This window comes from Euprymna scolopes, chromosome 14 (assembly GCF_053919585.1).
Source record: "Euprymna scolopes isolate OS-2025 chromosome 14, ASM5391958v1, whole genome shotgun sequence".
Lineage (NCBI taxonomy): Eukaryota > Metazoa > Mollusca > Cephalopoda > Sepiida > Sepiolidae > Euprymna > Euprymna scolopes.
The window spans coordinates 123,756,174-123,774,251 of NC_136495.1; the positions used below are offsets into that span (position 1 = coordinate 123,756,174).

An 18,078-nucleotide genomic window follows, 5' to 3' on the forward strand; every position below is an offset into this window, starting at 1 on the left:
TATCTCCTTTATCGTAATTTTCGTTGCAAGTCCTCGTCTGAGCTCCAATCTATGGTCCAATCTGTCTTTACTTTTACGAAAAACACTCGTCTATCTGAAACCACTATTAATAATTTCCCCCACTCTTTATCTGTACCTAAACATTGATTCCATGAACAAAGCTTCTTTCATAGAATTGCACGTATATGGAACTCTGTGTCGCTTTCCTTCGTTCCAAATGATTACAATATGGTTGTCTTCAACTCCAACGTGAACAAATTCTTGATGAGTCATCTTCTTAAGTAATCCAATTAACCTAATTCCCACTACTAACGATTACTACATGTTCCCTTTGACCACTGTACACTCATTAATCCTTATCCTCGAGTGACATCCGGGCCTTGATAAGTGGTGACTCCTTTGTAAAAAAGGGCACCTATACTTGGTCGCCTACGCTGCACTCTGATTATATCTATAAAATGTAAATATATATTAGGCTCTTATATTTGACATTTTAATCGAGTACTTTGCTGGAATTCTCTCTCACTAACCTTACACACACACACACGCACACACGCACGCACACACACATAAAAGCACACACGCACATATATATATATAAATATAAATAAATATATATATATATATATCCTACAACAGCAACGAAATAATTACTACATCAATTTTTCAGCTTACAAAAATTTTCAACAAACCATAATAACACAATATAATTACAATCAGCATAATATTCAATCCACACATTAACTTATACAATCCCTATAAAGAAAAAAAAACTAATAATGAATAATAGTAACGCTCGACGTTGATAAAATTGTATGTTTAAATATTCTTAATTATAGCGACTATAAAATAATTAAAATTTGCTAACTTGCAACAATACTTGGATCATCGACTTTGAAATGAAGTGACTCCATGATGTAAAAAAAAAACATCCCTCAAAATCCCAATATTATGAGCCAAATGTATACCCCTCGTCCCCAAGCAGTCTTTTATAATAAAGTTACAAGCATTAAACCATCTCTATTTAAAGAAAGATTCCCCAACTACATCAAAGGCCAAAGGAATAACAGACAACATTAAGTAAAATGAACACATAATAAATACTCTACATAACACAATAAACACATACACATTTTTTACTGTAACAAAAGGCATATTAATTGCAAAAAATTTCAAAATGCCTACAAAACACATGATACGAGGTGCTGTGAATGTTTCCAGACTTTTTTTATATGGGCACTTTTATTGATAGTACACACATGAAACGTTCGTCACCTTTCGAAGTAATCTCCCCCGGTTGCAATGCATTTGTTGTACCGTTCCAACAACTACGAGAAGACCCCATGGAAAGTCTTCTTGTGTGAGTGTCTCAATGACCCTCGTCACAGCCTCTTTCATCTCTAAAATGGCCTCACAACGACAGCCGCTATAGTTTTGCCTGACTTTAGGGAATAACCAATAGTCACAGGGAACAAGGTCAGGACTATAGGGAGGCTAAGGAACTATCTTGATACTCATCTTGGTAAAAGAGACTGTGGCAAGTATAGATGTGTGAAATCTTCCGCATCTTCAGTTCTCGCGATTATTATGATACAGTTCCCACACTGACGTCAAACTTTTCACTTATTATCTCTATAGATACACGACAGTACTTACCCATGAAATTCTTTATTTGGCCAATCAACTCTTGTGTTCTCTCTTCCTTACTGCTACCACACCTGTAATTATTCCTTACAGACTCCGTGCCTGCCTTGAATTTCTAATGCATCTCAAATACTGATGCCTAATTCATGCAAGATGGTCCAAAAACAGTCTGAAGCATTCTATACGTTTCTGCGGTATTATTCCCAAGTTAAAACATAATTTTATTGTATATTGTTGTCTAAACTGTCCTCACGTCCAAATTGCATATTTGAAATTCGCTAGCTGTTACACTCAGGCTTTAGTAGTGTGTATTCTAATTCCTACTTTATCTGTTTATTTGAATCAGAAATCATAAACCTTGAGAAAAAATCTCATAAGATGTATAGGAATAACATACTGAGTTTTCAAAAATCTACGCCAATTTTAAATGGCTGTACAAAAAAAAATCGTTAACTTATTGAAGGCGTATCATATGTAAGGGTGCGCTTCTTATGGTCACCAATAAAATAAATAATTTCTTATCTATAACGACAAAATTTAAAATGACAAACTGTGCTATCACTTATAAACCAACCAATTTACTATCGATTTAGATTAGACAAATCTGTTGTCACTTCAGATATTTATCTGAACAAATAAATAATTACGTAGCATTTACAACAATGAACTTCTCAGGGTAATTAAACCAATCCAGTAACCGAACATGAACAACATTCTTATTAACATCTAAATTTCGACAAATGTGGGTAAATGATACATTACATGAATGTCCAAAAATTACAAACCTACTATAACTTCTTGAAACATAAAGAAACACTATTTAGAAAATAAAATGTGACCGTTATCAGAATAAAGTAAAAGTGTGTTTTTTTAAACAATCTTAATACAAGCAGTTATGACATTCCTAGTTTCCCACTAAATTAACTCAGATAATTAATTGAATTCACTATCTTTGCCAGCCCCATAACTCACCCCCCCCCCTGCACGATAAGCCAAACCTATTGTCGTCATCTCCCTTGATCGGAATATACATGCGATTGAGGGCAACGTATGAATATAATATTTGTAAGAACTTACTCCTTTGGAAGAAACCGGCTCAGCTACCAATGGTAATTCCACCATATTTGGTATTTATTTTCATTTCAACACCCGGCAATCAGTTCGGTATTATAATCATGGATTATTTATTAGCCATTTAACAACCGAAATAAAGTCTTGAACGAATCTATCAAAATCTGAAAAACACGTCCTTAACTCTTAATGTTAATGATTTTTTTTCTTTTTTTTTTCAGATAATTTTTGAAGGCGTAATAGGGAAGGGTTCGCTCAGTGACATTGCTATCGATGACATATCTATGACAAATGGACCATGTAACCTCCCAGGTAAAAACTAAATACTTTCCGTTTTCCACATTAGGATACCATCGAGCTCATTTGCATCTAATGAAAAATATTAATAAGAACACTTGTAATCTCCCTTCTCTCAAACTTAGTTGGTAGTAAAAAAAAGGTTGTTTTGATTCCTAGCAGTCACAGCATTAACAATTACAAAATCTCAATAACTATTCTTTTTTTTTATATATATTCAACTAGTAACCATTATTAAATCAATAACCTCCCTGCATCCAAAGAATTATACAGCCCTCGTGAACGTTTATTTCCACTCGTATCTCGAGCTGAGATCATTGGCGTTGGTTCAGGCGCAGTTATATTTTACTATTGTTTATTAGCAAGAGAAGCAGCGTATGAACGCTGGCATTATATTCAGAATTATTTGTTTCTACGGGGTAACACACACACAAACACACACGCACACACACACACACACACACACACACACACATATATATAATATAATATAAAGCTGAGCCTCTGTGTGTATGTCTGGTCGCGAATAGGCTCCTATATGGTTGACTATTATAGAAAACTGGTCACATATAATGATAGAAGATGTATCGAGACACAAGAATGGGTATGTTTGATATTGCAGAACGGTGGTTCATTGGAATTCTGGGGCTTGCGTACGCGCCTGGTCCACAAAGTATGGAAATAAAAAAAATTTAAAATTAAAAAAAAAAACGTTTACAAGTGTTTTTGATATAGATGTACATAATAATACTTTGATAAGTATGTTTTAACTTAAATAGGGATGGTATAATAAAATTGTGGGGTCTGCGTTCTCGCCTGGCCCCCATAGAATGGAAATAGGCACAAACTTTAATAAAGACTTTTCATATCTCTCTACGTAAGTATATTTTGATAATTATGTTTCAGTTTGAAGAAATATGGTATAATAAAAATATGGGGTGTTCGTTCGCGCCTGGCCTCCATAGAATGGAAATATGTCATAAAGTTTAACGAGGTTTTTTAATATAGATCCACAGAATATTGTGATAAGTGTTTCAGTGTGAACAGGTATAGTATAATAAATTATGGGGTTTATCTATTTTATTTTTACTTTCATCATATTTTGCTTTAATTTTGATACCCCCAAATTCGAAGCTACCTCTTTACAACCCTTCCTTTTCATAACCTATCATACTTTCATAAATCAGATTCCATTTTCTTTAGGTTATTTTTGAACCCAGTCAACCACGGGTACTTTTTTCTAGTATATATATATATATATATATATATATATATATATATATATATATATATATAATAAATGTATAAATTTCAACTTAATTTCTCGCGGTTGAAGTTGACCGTTTGATTTGTTCCTTGCTAATGGAGTCGGAAATAACTTCGTGATCGGGTTCGAATCACTCGACCGGCTGTAATCGTAACTCATTGCACTGATGACTTCCCAAAGGATGACACACTAGTAGGTACTTAAAAATTATTATAGTAATTATTGTATATGCACACACACACACACACACACACACACACATATATATATATATATATATATATATATATATATATATATATATATATATATATAAATTAAGACCAAACTGCCCCTGGTAATAATTGCCATCAGATATACGTTAGTGAACTCATCAGGGCCCCTGAAAAAGGTTTGATGGACAGAAAAGATCTATAAATGCTTCAATTTCGTGGATGTATTGCTCTCTCATTCATTACAGCATAGTCATAGTTTACACTTAAAACATCTAAACTCATTAAATTCATCTTAAACAAATCTACACAAAAACTTCTTGAATCAACGCTCATTGCAAATTAAAACTCCATTCAACAGCGCGGCAGGTTCTACGATTTATCTTCTTTAATCAGTAAACTTATCTTAAAATAACACAAATATAAATGTAGGTTAACTTACTAACTAAATAACACAAACGTTATCCTATCATTCATACACGGTAGTGTTTGCATATATGATTAAGAGGCAGTTTTAGTCATTGAGAACTGCTTTAAAGCTTTATCGCTCATCCATTTTCTACCCAAATTTCAAACAATTATTACAGTTTATGGATCACCTTCTCAGCTATAGTGTGGAAATAATTTTTTTCAATTTTCGTTCAGTAAAACAAAAGTTATGATTAATTTAGTGGTGTTCGAAATCTAAAAAAAACGTAAGGAGGTGAGGTACGTTTTTCTAACTCGTTTCCATAGCAACCACGTCACTTCATCGATTAATGTTGCTACTAATTCACTGTCGCGAAAAGAGAAGTAACAAGTGAAATAGACAGAATGAAAGAATGAAAGGGAGATAATTAGGGGGATTTTATTGAAGCCGACGAGTGGCGTACATTGTTATTACAAATGTGTATGTTATGTTTATGGGGGCAAAAAGGTAAGACTGAAATTAAACAAAGAACAAGTGAATTTATTGGAAGCCTAGGAAAATTATGGATTACAATAGAAAAATACGAGCATGAAAATTGATATGGTTAAGCTTAGACATGGAAAAATAAAGGACTAGTTGTTTAAACTGGGAAAGAAAAGGACAAGATATTCTAGTAAAAATATTTTTTTAAATATAATTAATTTATAACTTAAAATATTGCAACATTAATTTTAAAAAAATTCAATTTAACATTAAATAATCAATTCTTAATGCTGCAATATTTTAAGTAATAAATTTATCATATTTTTTTCACCAGAATATCTTCTTTTCTTTTCTCAATTTTAGTAACTAGTCCTTAATTTTTCCATGTTTAAGCTGAACAATATTACTTTTAAAGTTCGCATATATTTCTATTGTAATTTCAAGCATTGCATTTTGTTTTCGTGTTGGCAACGGTCGCATATAACAAACACTGACGATACATATTCTTCAATTCATACTGTTCCATGGATTTTACTTACGGCATTATTTTGATTGTTTTTCTTATCTTTTACTTTTTTTTAAATTAGGTCATAAATTACAACATTTAAGCAAAGCAAATTTAAACTGCTGTTATTTTCTTAGCGCACGCTTACATTAATTTTCTTTATTAATTCAGGATTTTGTGATTTCGAGAAAGATTTCTGCACATGGAAGAACTTAAGGTCAGATCAGTTTGATTGGTTAAGAGGACGAGGAAATACCGACACTTCTAACACGGGTCCGAATTCTGATCATACCTTGCGAAATCCGGACGGATACTACATTTACATCGAGACAAGCAACCCGCAAGCGCCTGGAGACACCGCGCGCATTCAGAGTGAAGATTTTCTTCCCTCGAACAGGAGCTTGTGTCTCAGTTTTTGGTACCAAATGTATGGAGAAGATGTGGATACTTTGAATGTTCTTGTTCAGAATGCGGACGACAATAGGGAAGGTTATGTGTGGAGCCAGCAGGGAGATAATGGTCCCGGTTGGTTATATGCACAACTAAATGTCGACTTGGTTTATACGAATAAGCCATATCATGTAAGGAGCGACTTTATCTATATTTCATGAATTCTCTCATATTACCAGTGAGGAGAGGGCGTCCGATCGTGTCGATGATAAAATACGATTAAATATATATATGTTAATTCATGCAGATTTCGTATCATTATAACGGAAGTAATTATATATATATATATATATATATATATATATATATATATATATCGAGAGGGAGGAGGGGGAGATGTTATTTGTTTTTGTTTTTGCGATATGTTTGAATGAATTCAATTATTTACGAAAGTGCATTTTCACCTAAATGCGAGTTAGGAATAATTTTTCCTTTAACCAATTTCGTACCCCCATATTGGGAGCGGCATATATATTGTTTTTTTAAACGTTTTTCATAGCGTATCGCAAAAACAAAAACAAATACCATCTAAGTAAATCGCGATATATCCAAACAGTCGTGCGGGACGGACGAATGGTATGAGTTTAGGCTCATTACCGTGGGGTCCCGGTTTCGAATTTCGTTATATTCTGCCACAATACACTTGGCAATGGATAAATTATACTTTAAAAAACAATATATATATATATATATATATATATATATATATATATATATATATATATATATATAAAGAGAGAGAGTGAGTGAGGGACAGATAGATAGATAGTTAGTACTGATTTCAAAAGTTTCAAAAAATGATTCGGGTGTCATCAGCTAGTTTTCCAGCCGCATTCGCTACCGTTTCAGCTAACTTGACAAATATATAAGTAAGTTATAAAAAATTACCCACTTTTAGCTATGAATAGTTTACGAATGCACAAACTAATACAAATATATCGGAAATTTTAAATTTTGGGTTGTTTATCTATTACTAAACACAATCTTGGGTTTCAGTAGTTTTTTTTTTATCTATTACTAAACACAATCTTGATTTTTTAGTAGTTTTTTTTTTATTTTTTACCTATTACTAAACAAAATCTTGGGTTTTAGTATTATTTTATCTATTACTAAACACAATCTTGATTTTTAGTAATTTTTGGGGTTTTTTATCTATTACTAAACAAAATCTTGGGTTTTAGTAGTTTTTTATCTATTACTAAACACAATCTTGGGTTTTAGTAGTTTTTTATCTATTATTAAACACAATCTTGGGTTTTAGTAATTTTTTTTTGTTTTTTTATCTATTACTAAACACAATCTTGATTTTTTAGTAGTTTTTTTTTATTTTTTATCTATTACTAAACAAAATCTTGGGTTTTAGTATTATTTTATCTATTACTAAACACAATCTTGATTTTTAGTAATTTTTGGGTTTTTTTATCTATTACTAAACAAAATCTTGGGTTTTAGTAGTTTTTTATCTATTACTAAACACAATCTTGATTTTTTAGTAGTTTTTTTTGTTTTTTTATCTATTACTAAACAAAATCTTGGGTTTTAGTAGTTTTTTATCTATTACTAAACACAATCTTGATTTTTTAGTAGTTTTTTTTTATTTTTTATCTATTACTAAACAAAATCTTGGGTTTTAGTATTATTTTATCTATTACTAAACACAATCTTGATTTTTAGTAATTTTTGGGTTTTTTTATCTATTACTAAACAAAATCTTGGGTTTTAGTAGTTTTTTATCTATTACTAAACACAATCTTGGGTTTTAGTAGGTTTTTTTTTCTCAACTTAGATAACACATTTCTAGTGAGATGAGTGAGTTCCATAGTTATAAATGTTATGGTGAATTGTATTTCTGGGCATTTATTTTTAAGAATGACATCAGAAAAATCGATATAATCATAAATGAAAAGAAACCAAGAAAAAATAATTTCTCTCTATATTTGCCTCTTAATGTCAACCATTTATTTGCTAATTTTTGCTTGTATTTTTATCCAGTTAATATTTGAAGGAGTCCGTGGAGGTGGTCACCGTGGGGACATCGCGATTGATGACGTTGGTGTCAGTATCGGAGAATGTGATATCGTGCCCACATATGCAGATCCGAAACAAATTGGTAGGAACAACATTTATACGTATTGCTTCATCACAAAATGGTCTACTTATATATTTACTCTTATACCAACTTTTAGAGGAAGGTAATTTTTGTGTCGACAGATGAGGTAATTAGATATTCATAGCTAACTACCCAAAACATCATCGTCTGTGCCGTGACCATGCAATTATGTTTATATGAATATAAAAAAAGTATATCCTGTTCTATTTATTACGCACTATTAATAACCTCGTTGAATTCATGTTTTCATATTTGAATATTTTAACCTGGAATTATATATATTGACATGAGAAAATGTATGGTATATAATTTATATCAGTTCCAGAGATTTCAAATCAATAATAGTTTAGGCGTACGATCTTTTCTAAGATTTTATTTATTTACTAGCAGGATTCGTGTACCGGCGTTGCCCGGTGGTAGTCTTCCACTCACTACATCTGTAAAAAATATGCTGTGGCCCAAATTAATGTACGTGCCAAAGTGCCAACGTTAGTATCTATAAACGCATTCTTAACATGTGTATTTGATTATGTGCTGTGATTGTTCTGTGCTTTCACTTACCGTGTCAAATAAAGTAGGGCGGTGTGGCCTAGTAGATAGCAGTTATTACCGTTAGCCTGTAATGTATAATTAAAATAAAAGAATGAACCAAAAATTAATATAACCCAGTGCATTTATTTCGGAGGGAACATTGTGTCACGAGGAAAAGAAACAACTTACAAAAGCTGCGGCAGACCTGAACAATGATTCCCGTATAGTCTTTAAATCTTACATTTTTAACTTTGTCGTACATTTTTCGGTGATTATCATCGAGTACAGACATGATCTTCTGATTAAAAAAGAAATATAAGGTAGTATTTTTAATGATTTCAATATTCGGGGACGGGGGGGCCAATTTTAAATGATAACGTTCTAATAAATGGAACACACATTTTTGTTGCCACGTCAGTTGTTAATGTTGCCCCTAGCCGTTAAATGCTTCCCTTTTCTATTGGTTAAAGTGTATACAATTTTTTTCGCACAAAGTATTTTGCTAATGTAAAAGCTAAGCTCATAATCTATGATAAGCTCTGTAGAGATTTGCGAATAATTGAAAAGGAAACATGTAAATGCTAGTGGCAGAATTATCAACCAGAGTGGTGAAAAAGTGTGTGTTCATTGTAGTAAAACGCAATAATTAATAATTTAAGCATGTAAACGCTGATAATCGCCTAAAATATTTACGTATAAGTGAAAAATAAAAAAATAAATAAATGGTAGGGCAGCATTGTTTAGGTCCTCAAAGTCCTTTACTTTTTTAAAAAAATATTTTGCAATCTGAAAATTATGTGTGTTTTAAAGGTTCTAAAAAGATTAACGTGTCCAATAGCTGATCCTAATTGGCTTGCCAAACTCAACTATGTGTTTGAAGCCAAATAAAATAGGAAAAAAAACTAAAAAAGGCCAAATTGATAACTATAGCCAGATTTTCACAAACACCAAAATCCAAATTGAAAAGAAAACAAAGTGTGTACGTAAAGATATAAACATTTATGTATTTTACACGTCATTATTGTAAATATTTTGTGGTTGTGTAGATTGGGAATGTGGTACTTGTACAGTTTAAAGCGTGTTTTTCTCTGAATCTCACTCAGCAAATTACGGAGGACAACAGAAACTGCCGGATTATACCGAGGGAACGAAAAGAGATGCGAGCAAGTAGAAGGTAAAAACTGGAAGAAAAAAAAAGAAAGGACAGGACAGAGTTAAAAAGGAAAAAGAAAAGAAAGGACAGAGTATCATTGCGCTTCTTCAAGCAACACTGCTTTTTTTCTCTCCCTTTTTCATCGAAAGAAAAAAGCAACAAAACTAAAAAAATAATAAAAATATAAAACTCCTTCTCTGACGAGGGATTTTAAACCCGAAATTAATTAATATTTCACCTTAAAAAGGAAAGAAAACGAATTCAGTTTGCGCCTTAGTGTGTTTTAGAACAGTTTATTCTATTTTTTTCATATATTTTAAGATGCTACTACTGGCCGACACATTTTCTACTTCATATATCTATCTATCTATCTATCTCTCTCTCTCTCTCTCTCTCTCTCTCTCTATATATATATATATATATATATATATATGCCTGTGTATGTGTGTGTGTGCATGCCCGTGTGTGTGTGTGTGTGTCTTCATATATGTAAACACGATAAATGCTATGGTTTATTTATACATATGATACTATATAATTCGCATTTATTAAAACGATACTATAATTTTAATTGTATCATTTTATACAGCTTTTGAAATGGTTGAGTGTAGTTTCGATGATGGAAAACTTTGTCAATTGCAACAAAGTTCAACCGACGATTATAACTGGGAAATAATAAAAGGGAAAAGTCGCAGGTACAACACCGGACCACGGGCAGATCACTCCGGTTCAGGTAAGTAAATAAAATAAGAATTATTTATTATTCTGCCAATACGCTTCTACTTTAATGGCGTCATAAAGAAAAAAAAACTCACAATTTGGATATAAGAGAAACTTTCAGGGTAAATATTGTTGTGATACGCCATTGCTGTATTGAAATGTCACTTTTAATTCTTAAAAAAATAGTGATTTTTAATATCGTTAACTCTATATTTCTAGATTTAAATAGTCGCTTTTGATGGAAAATTTATATCATGAAAGTGACATTCGAAAAAAGGACTAGTGCTAATTTTATTTAAACATCTCCACACACTACTATACACAAGGGAGTTTACATCTCCAACGGAAAAGATAATTTACAAAGAAAAAATATCAGAACCTCTTTATAAGTTGAAAGCTTGTTTATTGCTTAAGATAAACAATTTATTTATTTTTGAGAAAAACACAAATACAACGTTATTTGCCTTTCTAATTTTGATGACGTAATACAAATATGAAACAATGTTTTCCAAGTTCAAATACTTTTCTGATTAACTCATTACACGCAGCCACGTGTAGCACAAGATACATTTAAACCAACAGTGCCTAACACCTCAATGAGCGATTTTATGTCTCCAAAGGAACAAATGTCTTACATAAAAAAATGTCAGAAATTTAGGAAAACATTTTATAGGAACCCCACTCTTCCCAATCGTGTACTTCTACTTGTGCAGCTGCCATCGCGCAAAGGCAGCTTGCATACTGCAGATTGAAACGACATAATCCAGTTCAAACAGACAGAAGTATATAGAAGCCCAAAGTAACTGTAAGAAAGAAATAGCGACAGCTAAGAGAGAATTTACTAGAACCACCAAAAAAACGCATTGAAGCACAGAAATTAGAAACCCGTAACTTCTGGAAAATCTACAACAGTGTAGTAAATAATGAACAATCAACAATTCCCCAACTATACAACAATCATGAGGTTGTTTGCTCAGCAACCGAGAAGGCTAACATGCTTGCCAGTCGGTTTGCCTCGAACTCCACACTGGACCCTGCTAACCACCTGCTCCCTGACTTTCCTTTGCGTACAGACCCCACACTAGACGATCTGAAAATCACCATTTCTCAGGTGCATGCTATCATAAAAAATCTTGACACTTCAAAAGCATGTGGACCAGATCTCATCCCAGCTGTGCTATTAAAAAATGCTCCGCCGAAGTAGCTCCAGTTCTTTCCAAACTTTACAACAAATGCCTTAATGAAACTTGATTTGCTGCCTGCTGAAAAACTGCTTCTGTGGTACCAGTTTTCAGAAATTCTTGCGAAAGAACTGACCCAGTAAATTACCGCCCCATTAGCCTCCTCCCACTTTTCGCCAAAATATTTGAGTTCATAATTAACCAAGCTCTTGTCCATCACCTTACAGGTACTAAACTTCTGACCGACTAACAATATGGATTTAGGCAAGCCCGTTCCACAGCAGACATCCTAACTGTAATCTCTGAGCGTATATACCAATCACTGGACAAAGCAGAGCAGGGTAGAACGGTAGCTATAGATATATCTAAGGCTTTTGACAAGGTATGACATGAAGGTATTCTCAGGAAAATCAGATTACGGTATCACTGGAAGAATACTTAATTAAATGCTTCTTAATCAAAAACTAGTCTCTAAGTTATAGACGAGGTTCAAAAGAGAGTCGCTAACCTAATAGGTCCTTAACAGTCATCTAAGTTTCAGTCACTGTCCCATCGACGAAATGTAGCATCCTTCTGCCTGTTCTACAAGTATTTTAACGGTGAATGCTCCGACGAACTGCAAGCACTCGTACCTCCTCGACGTAAATCCCCCGACAAACTCTACAAGCATCTAAATCCCACCCCTTCACAGTAGAGATCTCTAGATGTAAGAGAGCCTTCTACTCCGGTAGTTTCTTCCCCAGAACCGCTAGTCTTTGGAATTCCCTTCCGGGTTCATGCTTCCCAAACTGTACTGATATGCAGAAGTTCAAGTGTAACGTGAACCGACATCTTGCTGCCCAACTCCCCACATAGTACCTCTGTAGCTTATGCCCCTGATAGTAGCCCCCTACATAAACGTGACAATGTTTGGGGTGAAAATGTAATAAAAAAATGATATAAGACGAAACTTGTTTATTCTATAAGATAAATATATACTTTATTTTGGAGAAAAAACGCAAACACATCGTTATTTAACTTTCTAATTTCTATAATAAAATTTAATTTTAGTATATTTATAAAACATATCAATGAATACATGGACACCTTCTGAGCAAAATACCAACGCGTTAATTATGATATTAATTATTAGAAGCGTGTCTGTGCTAGACAGCGAAATCAAAAGAATAGGGGTTTAATTGTAATCGATAACATAAGAATTTATTAACGGTTGTGGTGCTGGAAGCGTGACTTTGTTTAATAATCAGAAATTAAAATCAGACATCATATACTCCAAATAGTATGGTAATATTTGGTTTTTGTTAGCCATCATAGCGAATAAGCACAGAAAGTAATATCTTGCCCAAGATAAGACGCAAGTGTAAATTGTTAGCCATGAATTGAGTCCCGTATCCTAGTATGTTTTTATATACTTCTCAGAATAAGCTAAGTGTGTTGCTATGTGTATTCCTTTCTCATTTCTGCAAGTGTTTTCTATATATGTTTACGTGAATAATAGCCTCTACCTAAAAGAAAACCCGTGTTTTGTAATTTAACCAAAGAAGAGGCGGCACAAGTTGTATAATATACAATAAATAATATATAATGTTTCATATAAATTTTTCAACTTCAAATTAAGTAAAGGTCAACACTTACGGAATATAGACAAAAATAAAACGGAAAGCTATAATATACCGACCATTGTCGATATAACAGCAATTATGATAAGAGCATGGTTCAAAATATCAAAATAACGTAAAAAAACACACACACACAAATATTCTTTGTTTTTTTTTTTCAATCTGCCCGTTGATTGCGTAAAATTGTATTTAAAAAATAAACTTGAGAGATAAAAGAAATAATTTATTTTCAATTAAAACTTGGTTTAACGAATGAACATAAGTACTTAAGACTGTAAACGGGACAAATTAAGCGCTGCTTTTATTTAAAACACTAGATTTATCATTAAAACAAATTAGCTATCGAAGTCGTCTTTCAATCAGATTATTGACCTTCTTAACGGTCTTGCAGAAGAATTTGGGCGAAAAAAAAAACGGTTTGGATGGACATCAGTGACATCCCTTGAAGCATACAAATACAGGTGGCACATAGATGTTAAGGACCTAACAAGAAATGTAAGGTTTTACCCCGGGTGAAAACTATGTCCCACTTTGTGACAAAATAGGACTTTAACGACTTCTGAGTACCAAATTATTGTTGGTCTGTATTGTAATATTACATGATTTATATGTTTGGCAATTCGTAATAAAATGTGCATTGTTGTACTTGCGAACTATTTGTGCTTGTAAGCATTTCTAGTATTAGTGATTCAACCAACTATGAGACCTCTAACGCATAAAGCAGTTATTTCCATTACCTTGATGTTCATTTTGTCACTCTAGGTGCCCAGCTGAGTTTTATATCTCTAAATGATCTGTTTATTTATGTTTTCACGTTTATATGGTTCTGATGACGTCATTTATTTCAGTTTGATATTTGATTCAGGTGTTTCTATTCCTTTCACGTAAACTGGGCAGAACGCACAATATGCCTTATTTTCTTGATTATATTTAATGTAAATTAATAGTTTGGGCGATGTTATCAAGTATTTAATGTCTATTAATGGTGATGAAGAACATGCTTCTTTGTATTTGCTGTAATTTAATGTTTCTGGATTAATTTAATGTCCGATTATTTTTAATGGCAGTAAATGATGCTGAAGAATATTTGTTTTGTATTTAATGTAATTTAATGTAGTCGGAAAATATTTTTTCTGTATTTAATGTAATTTAATGATGTCGGAAAATATTTTTTCTGTAATTTAATGAGACTGAAATTTTTTTTCATGTGAAGTGATGGCGTTAGAATTGATTATTTCTTACAATGTCATAAAAATGAACAAAGTATATTTGGAAATTCTATGTATATGTTTGTCTTTTTTTTTTTTTTTTTTTGAAAGGTTATTACATATATATGAAGCATTTTGCAACAAAAAAAGGCCTGACAGCCGTCTTATCGACTCCGACTATTGGGCCGACCACCGGCAAAGGGAACTGCTTCACGTTTTATTATCACATGTATGGCGCGCAAGTAGGTATACTCAACATTTATATGGTTGTGAACGGGACGAAAACACTACGATGGACGAAATCTGGTGGTCAAGGCGACAGATGGAAGCATGGACACTTTAACATCAATAGCAAATTTAATTATCAGGTGAGGATAGTTTTCAATTTTTTTTTTTCAGTCTGGGTTAATCTTAAATTTTGTACGCGATGCCTGTTATATGAATTGTTTTTTTTTATGCTGAGAAAACAATGTATAAAGTAATATGCGAAAAAAATGGAACTGGAAATTTTTCTCGCTTTGGTTCAGTTTTTAAGAATTTTCTTCAAGGATTACCGCGATTTGTTCTAGAGGGTTGTATTTAATCTAGTTTAATAGTGTTTGACACAAAGTTCAAAGAAATGTACGTCTCCTGTCATATTTGGAAAATTATAAATAATAATGAAGACCCCTTTCCTCTATAATACAGACTAACATGGACTTGACATACTTTGGTTATTTTTTTTTTCGATTAAATCAAACCTGATGAATAATTACTCGATAATGCCTGGTATGACGCAGATTTAATTTCAGTAATAGATAAACGAAGAGTGGCACAATTAAAAAAAATAAAATCCTTTCTTAGGGAGAATAAATGATTATTCAATATAAAGTCACACATTTTAGAAAACATTTTTTTAGTGAATTTAAATAAGAAAATTTGAAAACCTAAAAATGTGAAATAATAAAATCATTTTTTTATTTACTTTTTTGTTTTTATTAAATTCCAAATTTTCGCCAATAACCTGGCTTTATCAAGGCGATGTCAGTCCGATTAAGTTTGTTTTCTTCTTCTTCATAATGATATAATAAGAGGTCGAAGCCTCCCGAGGAGAAGATACGTCTTGTCTTGGTAACTGTTTATATCCTTGTGTTGTCGCTTGGTTTAAGCGCGAAATTTAAGCAATGTGAATAATTATTCGTTTTTTTCTTTGTTTTTGTTTTATTCATGTGAGACATAAAACGTATCGTCGTAAATAAATTTAGAATGATCATCGATATCACCGCTTAGCAAAGTTACAAGGACATTATTGCCATTTACATCAAAAACATAAAAAGATTAATTACAATACCTGGGAGATGTATTTCTTGTACAGCTTGTGTTTTCCCTTGTGTTGGGCTCATTAGATCTGTACGTAACCCGGAATAAGAAGTGTAATTTTTTCTGAGTCGAAATATATTTATAAATTTCAATATAAATTGCAAACAAAATAAATATCTGTTTATATTGTAATAATGCGTTGGTTTGACTTCAAACGTAAGTAATACGTATTTTATTCTATTAAAACTCAACCAGCATTTTTATCAACTTACGCAAACCCTAACGTGAAGTTATTTTATATTTCCAACGGATTAGATTATTTATAAAATATGTCAGAACATTAAGAATACCTTTTTTTAAAGTAGAAAGTTTGTTTATTCTTTAAGATAAATAAATAATTTATTTTTCTAGAACCAAAAAAAAAACATCGTTAATTGAGTTTTTATTTTCTATGATGTAATTCAAATTAGAAACTATGTTTTCCAAGTGCAAATACCTCTCTTATTACCCAAAAGCATGCAAGCAAAGTAAAAATACTTTATATATTCCGGGCTCCAAATACGCTTAAATATGATATTTTAATTTGTCCATATTTCGTATATATTATTACGTCGTGGTTACAAAAGTAGAAAGAAAATATATATTTAGGTGCCATCAGCTAGAATCGAAACCGAAACTGAAGCATTCAAAAGCTGGTGACGGTATCACTGCATCAACGTGACACGCATAACAACCGATTAAAATTTAAAACAAAAATAAACTAAGATGGATGTACAAATCGGTTAAATACCCATAAAGAACGGCCCGTAAATATCCTATCTTTTGAGGCCCTTAGCGCCGCTTTGCGACTTTTAGTTTCGTAGGAGAAAGAGTTTGAAAATATGGAGACCGACTGACAAACAAAGAGAGAGAGAGAGAGAGAGAGAGAGAGAGAGAGAGAGAGAGAGAGAGAGAGAGAGAGAGATTAATCTACTTTAAATGTTCCAATTACTACATCGCATGCGTATATGTTTGTGTCCGTGACTGTGTGTGTTTGTTGGTGATTTTTCGTATAAAAATGTACATAAACACTTATAAATTTATTTCAGCTTATTATTGAAGGAGTGACGAGTGGCGGTTACTACGACACGATCGCTCTGGATGATTTTGCCATGGATGGTAACCCGTGTGCACCTTCACGTATGTATTGCCATATTTTTTAAAACTGTAGCTATTACTTTATACTCACACTAATTACTTTTATAAATTTAGGGTCTTAATTTTATACACATAGTAAATAATAATAATATATTGTTTTTATTACTATTTCATTTTCCTTTTCTTCAGTTTCCGTTTACATTTTCTTATTTTTGTTTTTGTTATTGTTACAATTTCGTAACTTCTCTATTTCTACTATATTATGTAGCGCCTTGTCGTTTTGGCTCACTTTTTCAGCTTTCTTGAATGTAAGGTCTTTATTTATGTTCTACTGTTTTTTGAACCATCATGCTGATGCACTATCTTATGAGTTTGATTCTATGAACTCATCAAATATTGCCCCGTACTCACAGTAGTTTCTCGATGCAGATTGTGAATTTCTGAGAAAGTAATAACTCCTGCTTCTCTGGACGCGTACGCTCTCCGTAAACACTAACTTCTTAAGGCATAATTAATCCACAAACAGACTTAAGTTCGGCTAAACTAGCAAGTATCCCTAGCCAATAATCGAACCATAAACTATCTAGCTTTGTTGTAAGTAATGTCCATTAGGCTACACGTTGAACTGTTTTTTTACAACGCACACTAATTATTGGTACCTTCGGTTTCAAAGAAAAACTTGAAAAGCACGTCACAGGATTAACGATAACAAATGGGACCAGTTCATCAGTCGATGTAATGATAGTATGTCTTAATAAAAAGTCTGTTTTCATTTAGTATCT

The 18,078-nt window shown here is 32.4% G+C and overlaps 1 protein-coding gene across 1 annotated transcript in view; it reads left to right on the forward strand.

Moving 5' to 3' along the window:
* The window catches only part of LOC145292801 (MAM and LDL-receptor class A domain-containing protein 2-like), a 228,899-nt gene that overhangs the window by 67,522 nt on the left and 143,299 nt on the right, over positions 1 to 18,078 (forward strand). Inside the window, exons 24-29 of the mRNA XM_080138841.1 lie at positions 2,937 to 3,027; positions 6,060 to 6,469; positions 8,331 to 8,448; positions 10,722 to 10,865; positions 14,972 to 15,228; positions 17,248 to 17,338. Of these exons, the coding sequence (XP_079994967.1) occupies positions 2,937 to 3,027; positions 6,060 to 6,469; positions 8,331 to 8,448; positions 10,722 to 10,865; positions 14,972 to 15,228; positions 17,248 to 17,338 (1,111 nt within the window). The remainder of the gene's footprint in view (positions 1 to 2,936; positions 3,028 to 6,059; positions 6,470 to 8,330; positions 8,449 to 10,721; positions 10,866 to 14,971; positions 15,229 to 17,247; positions 17,339 to 18,078) is intronic.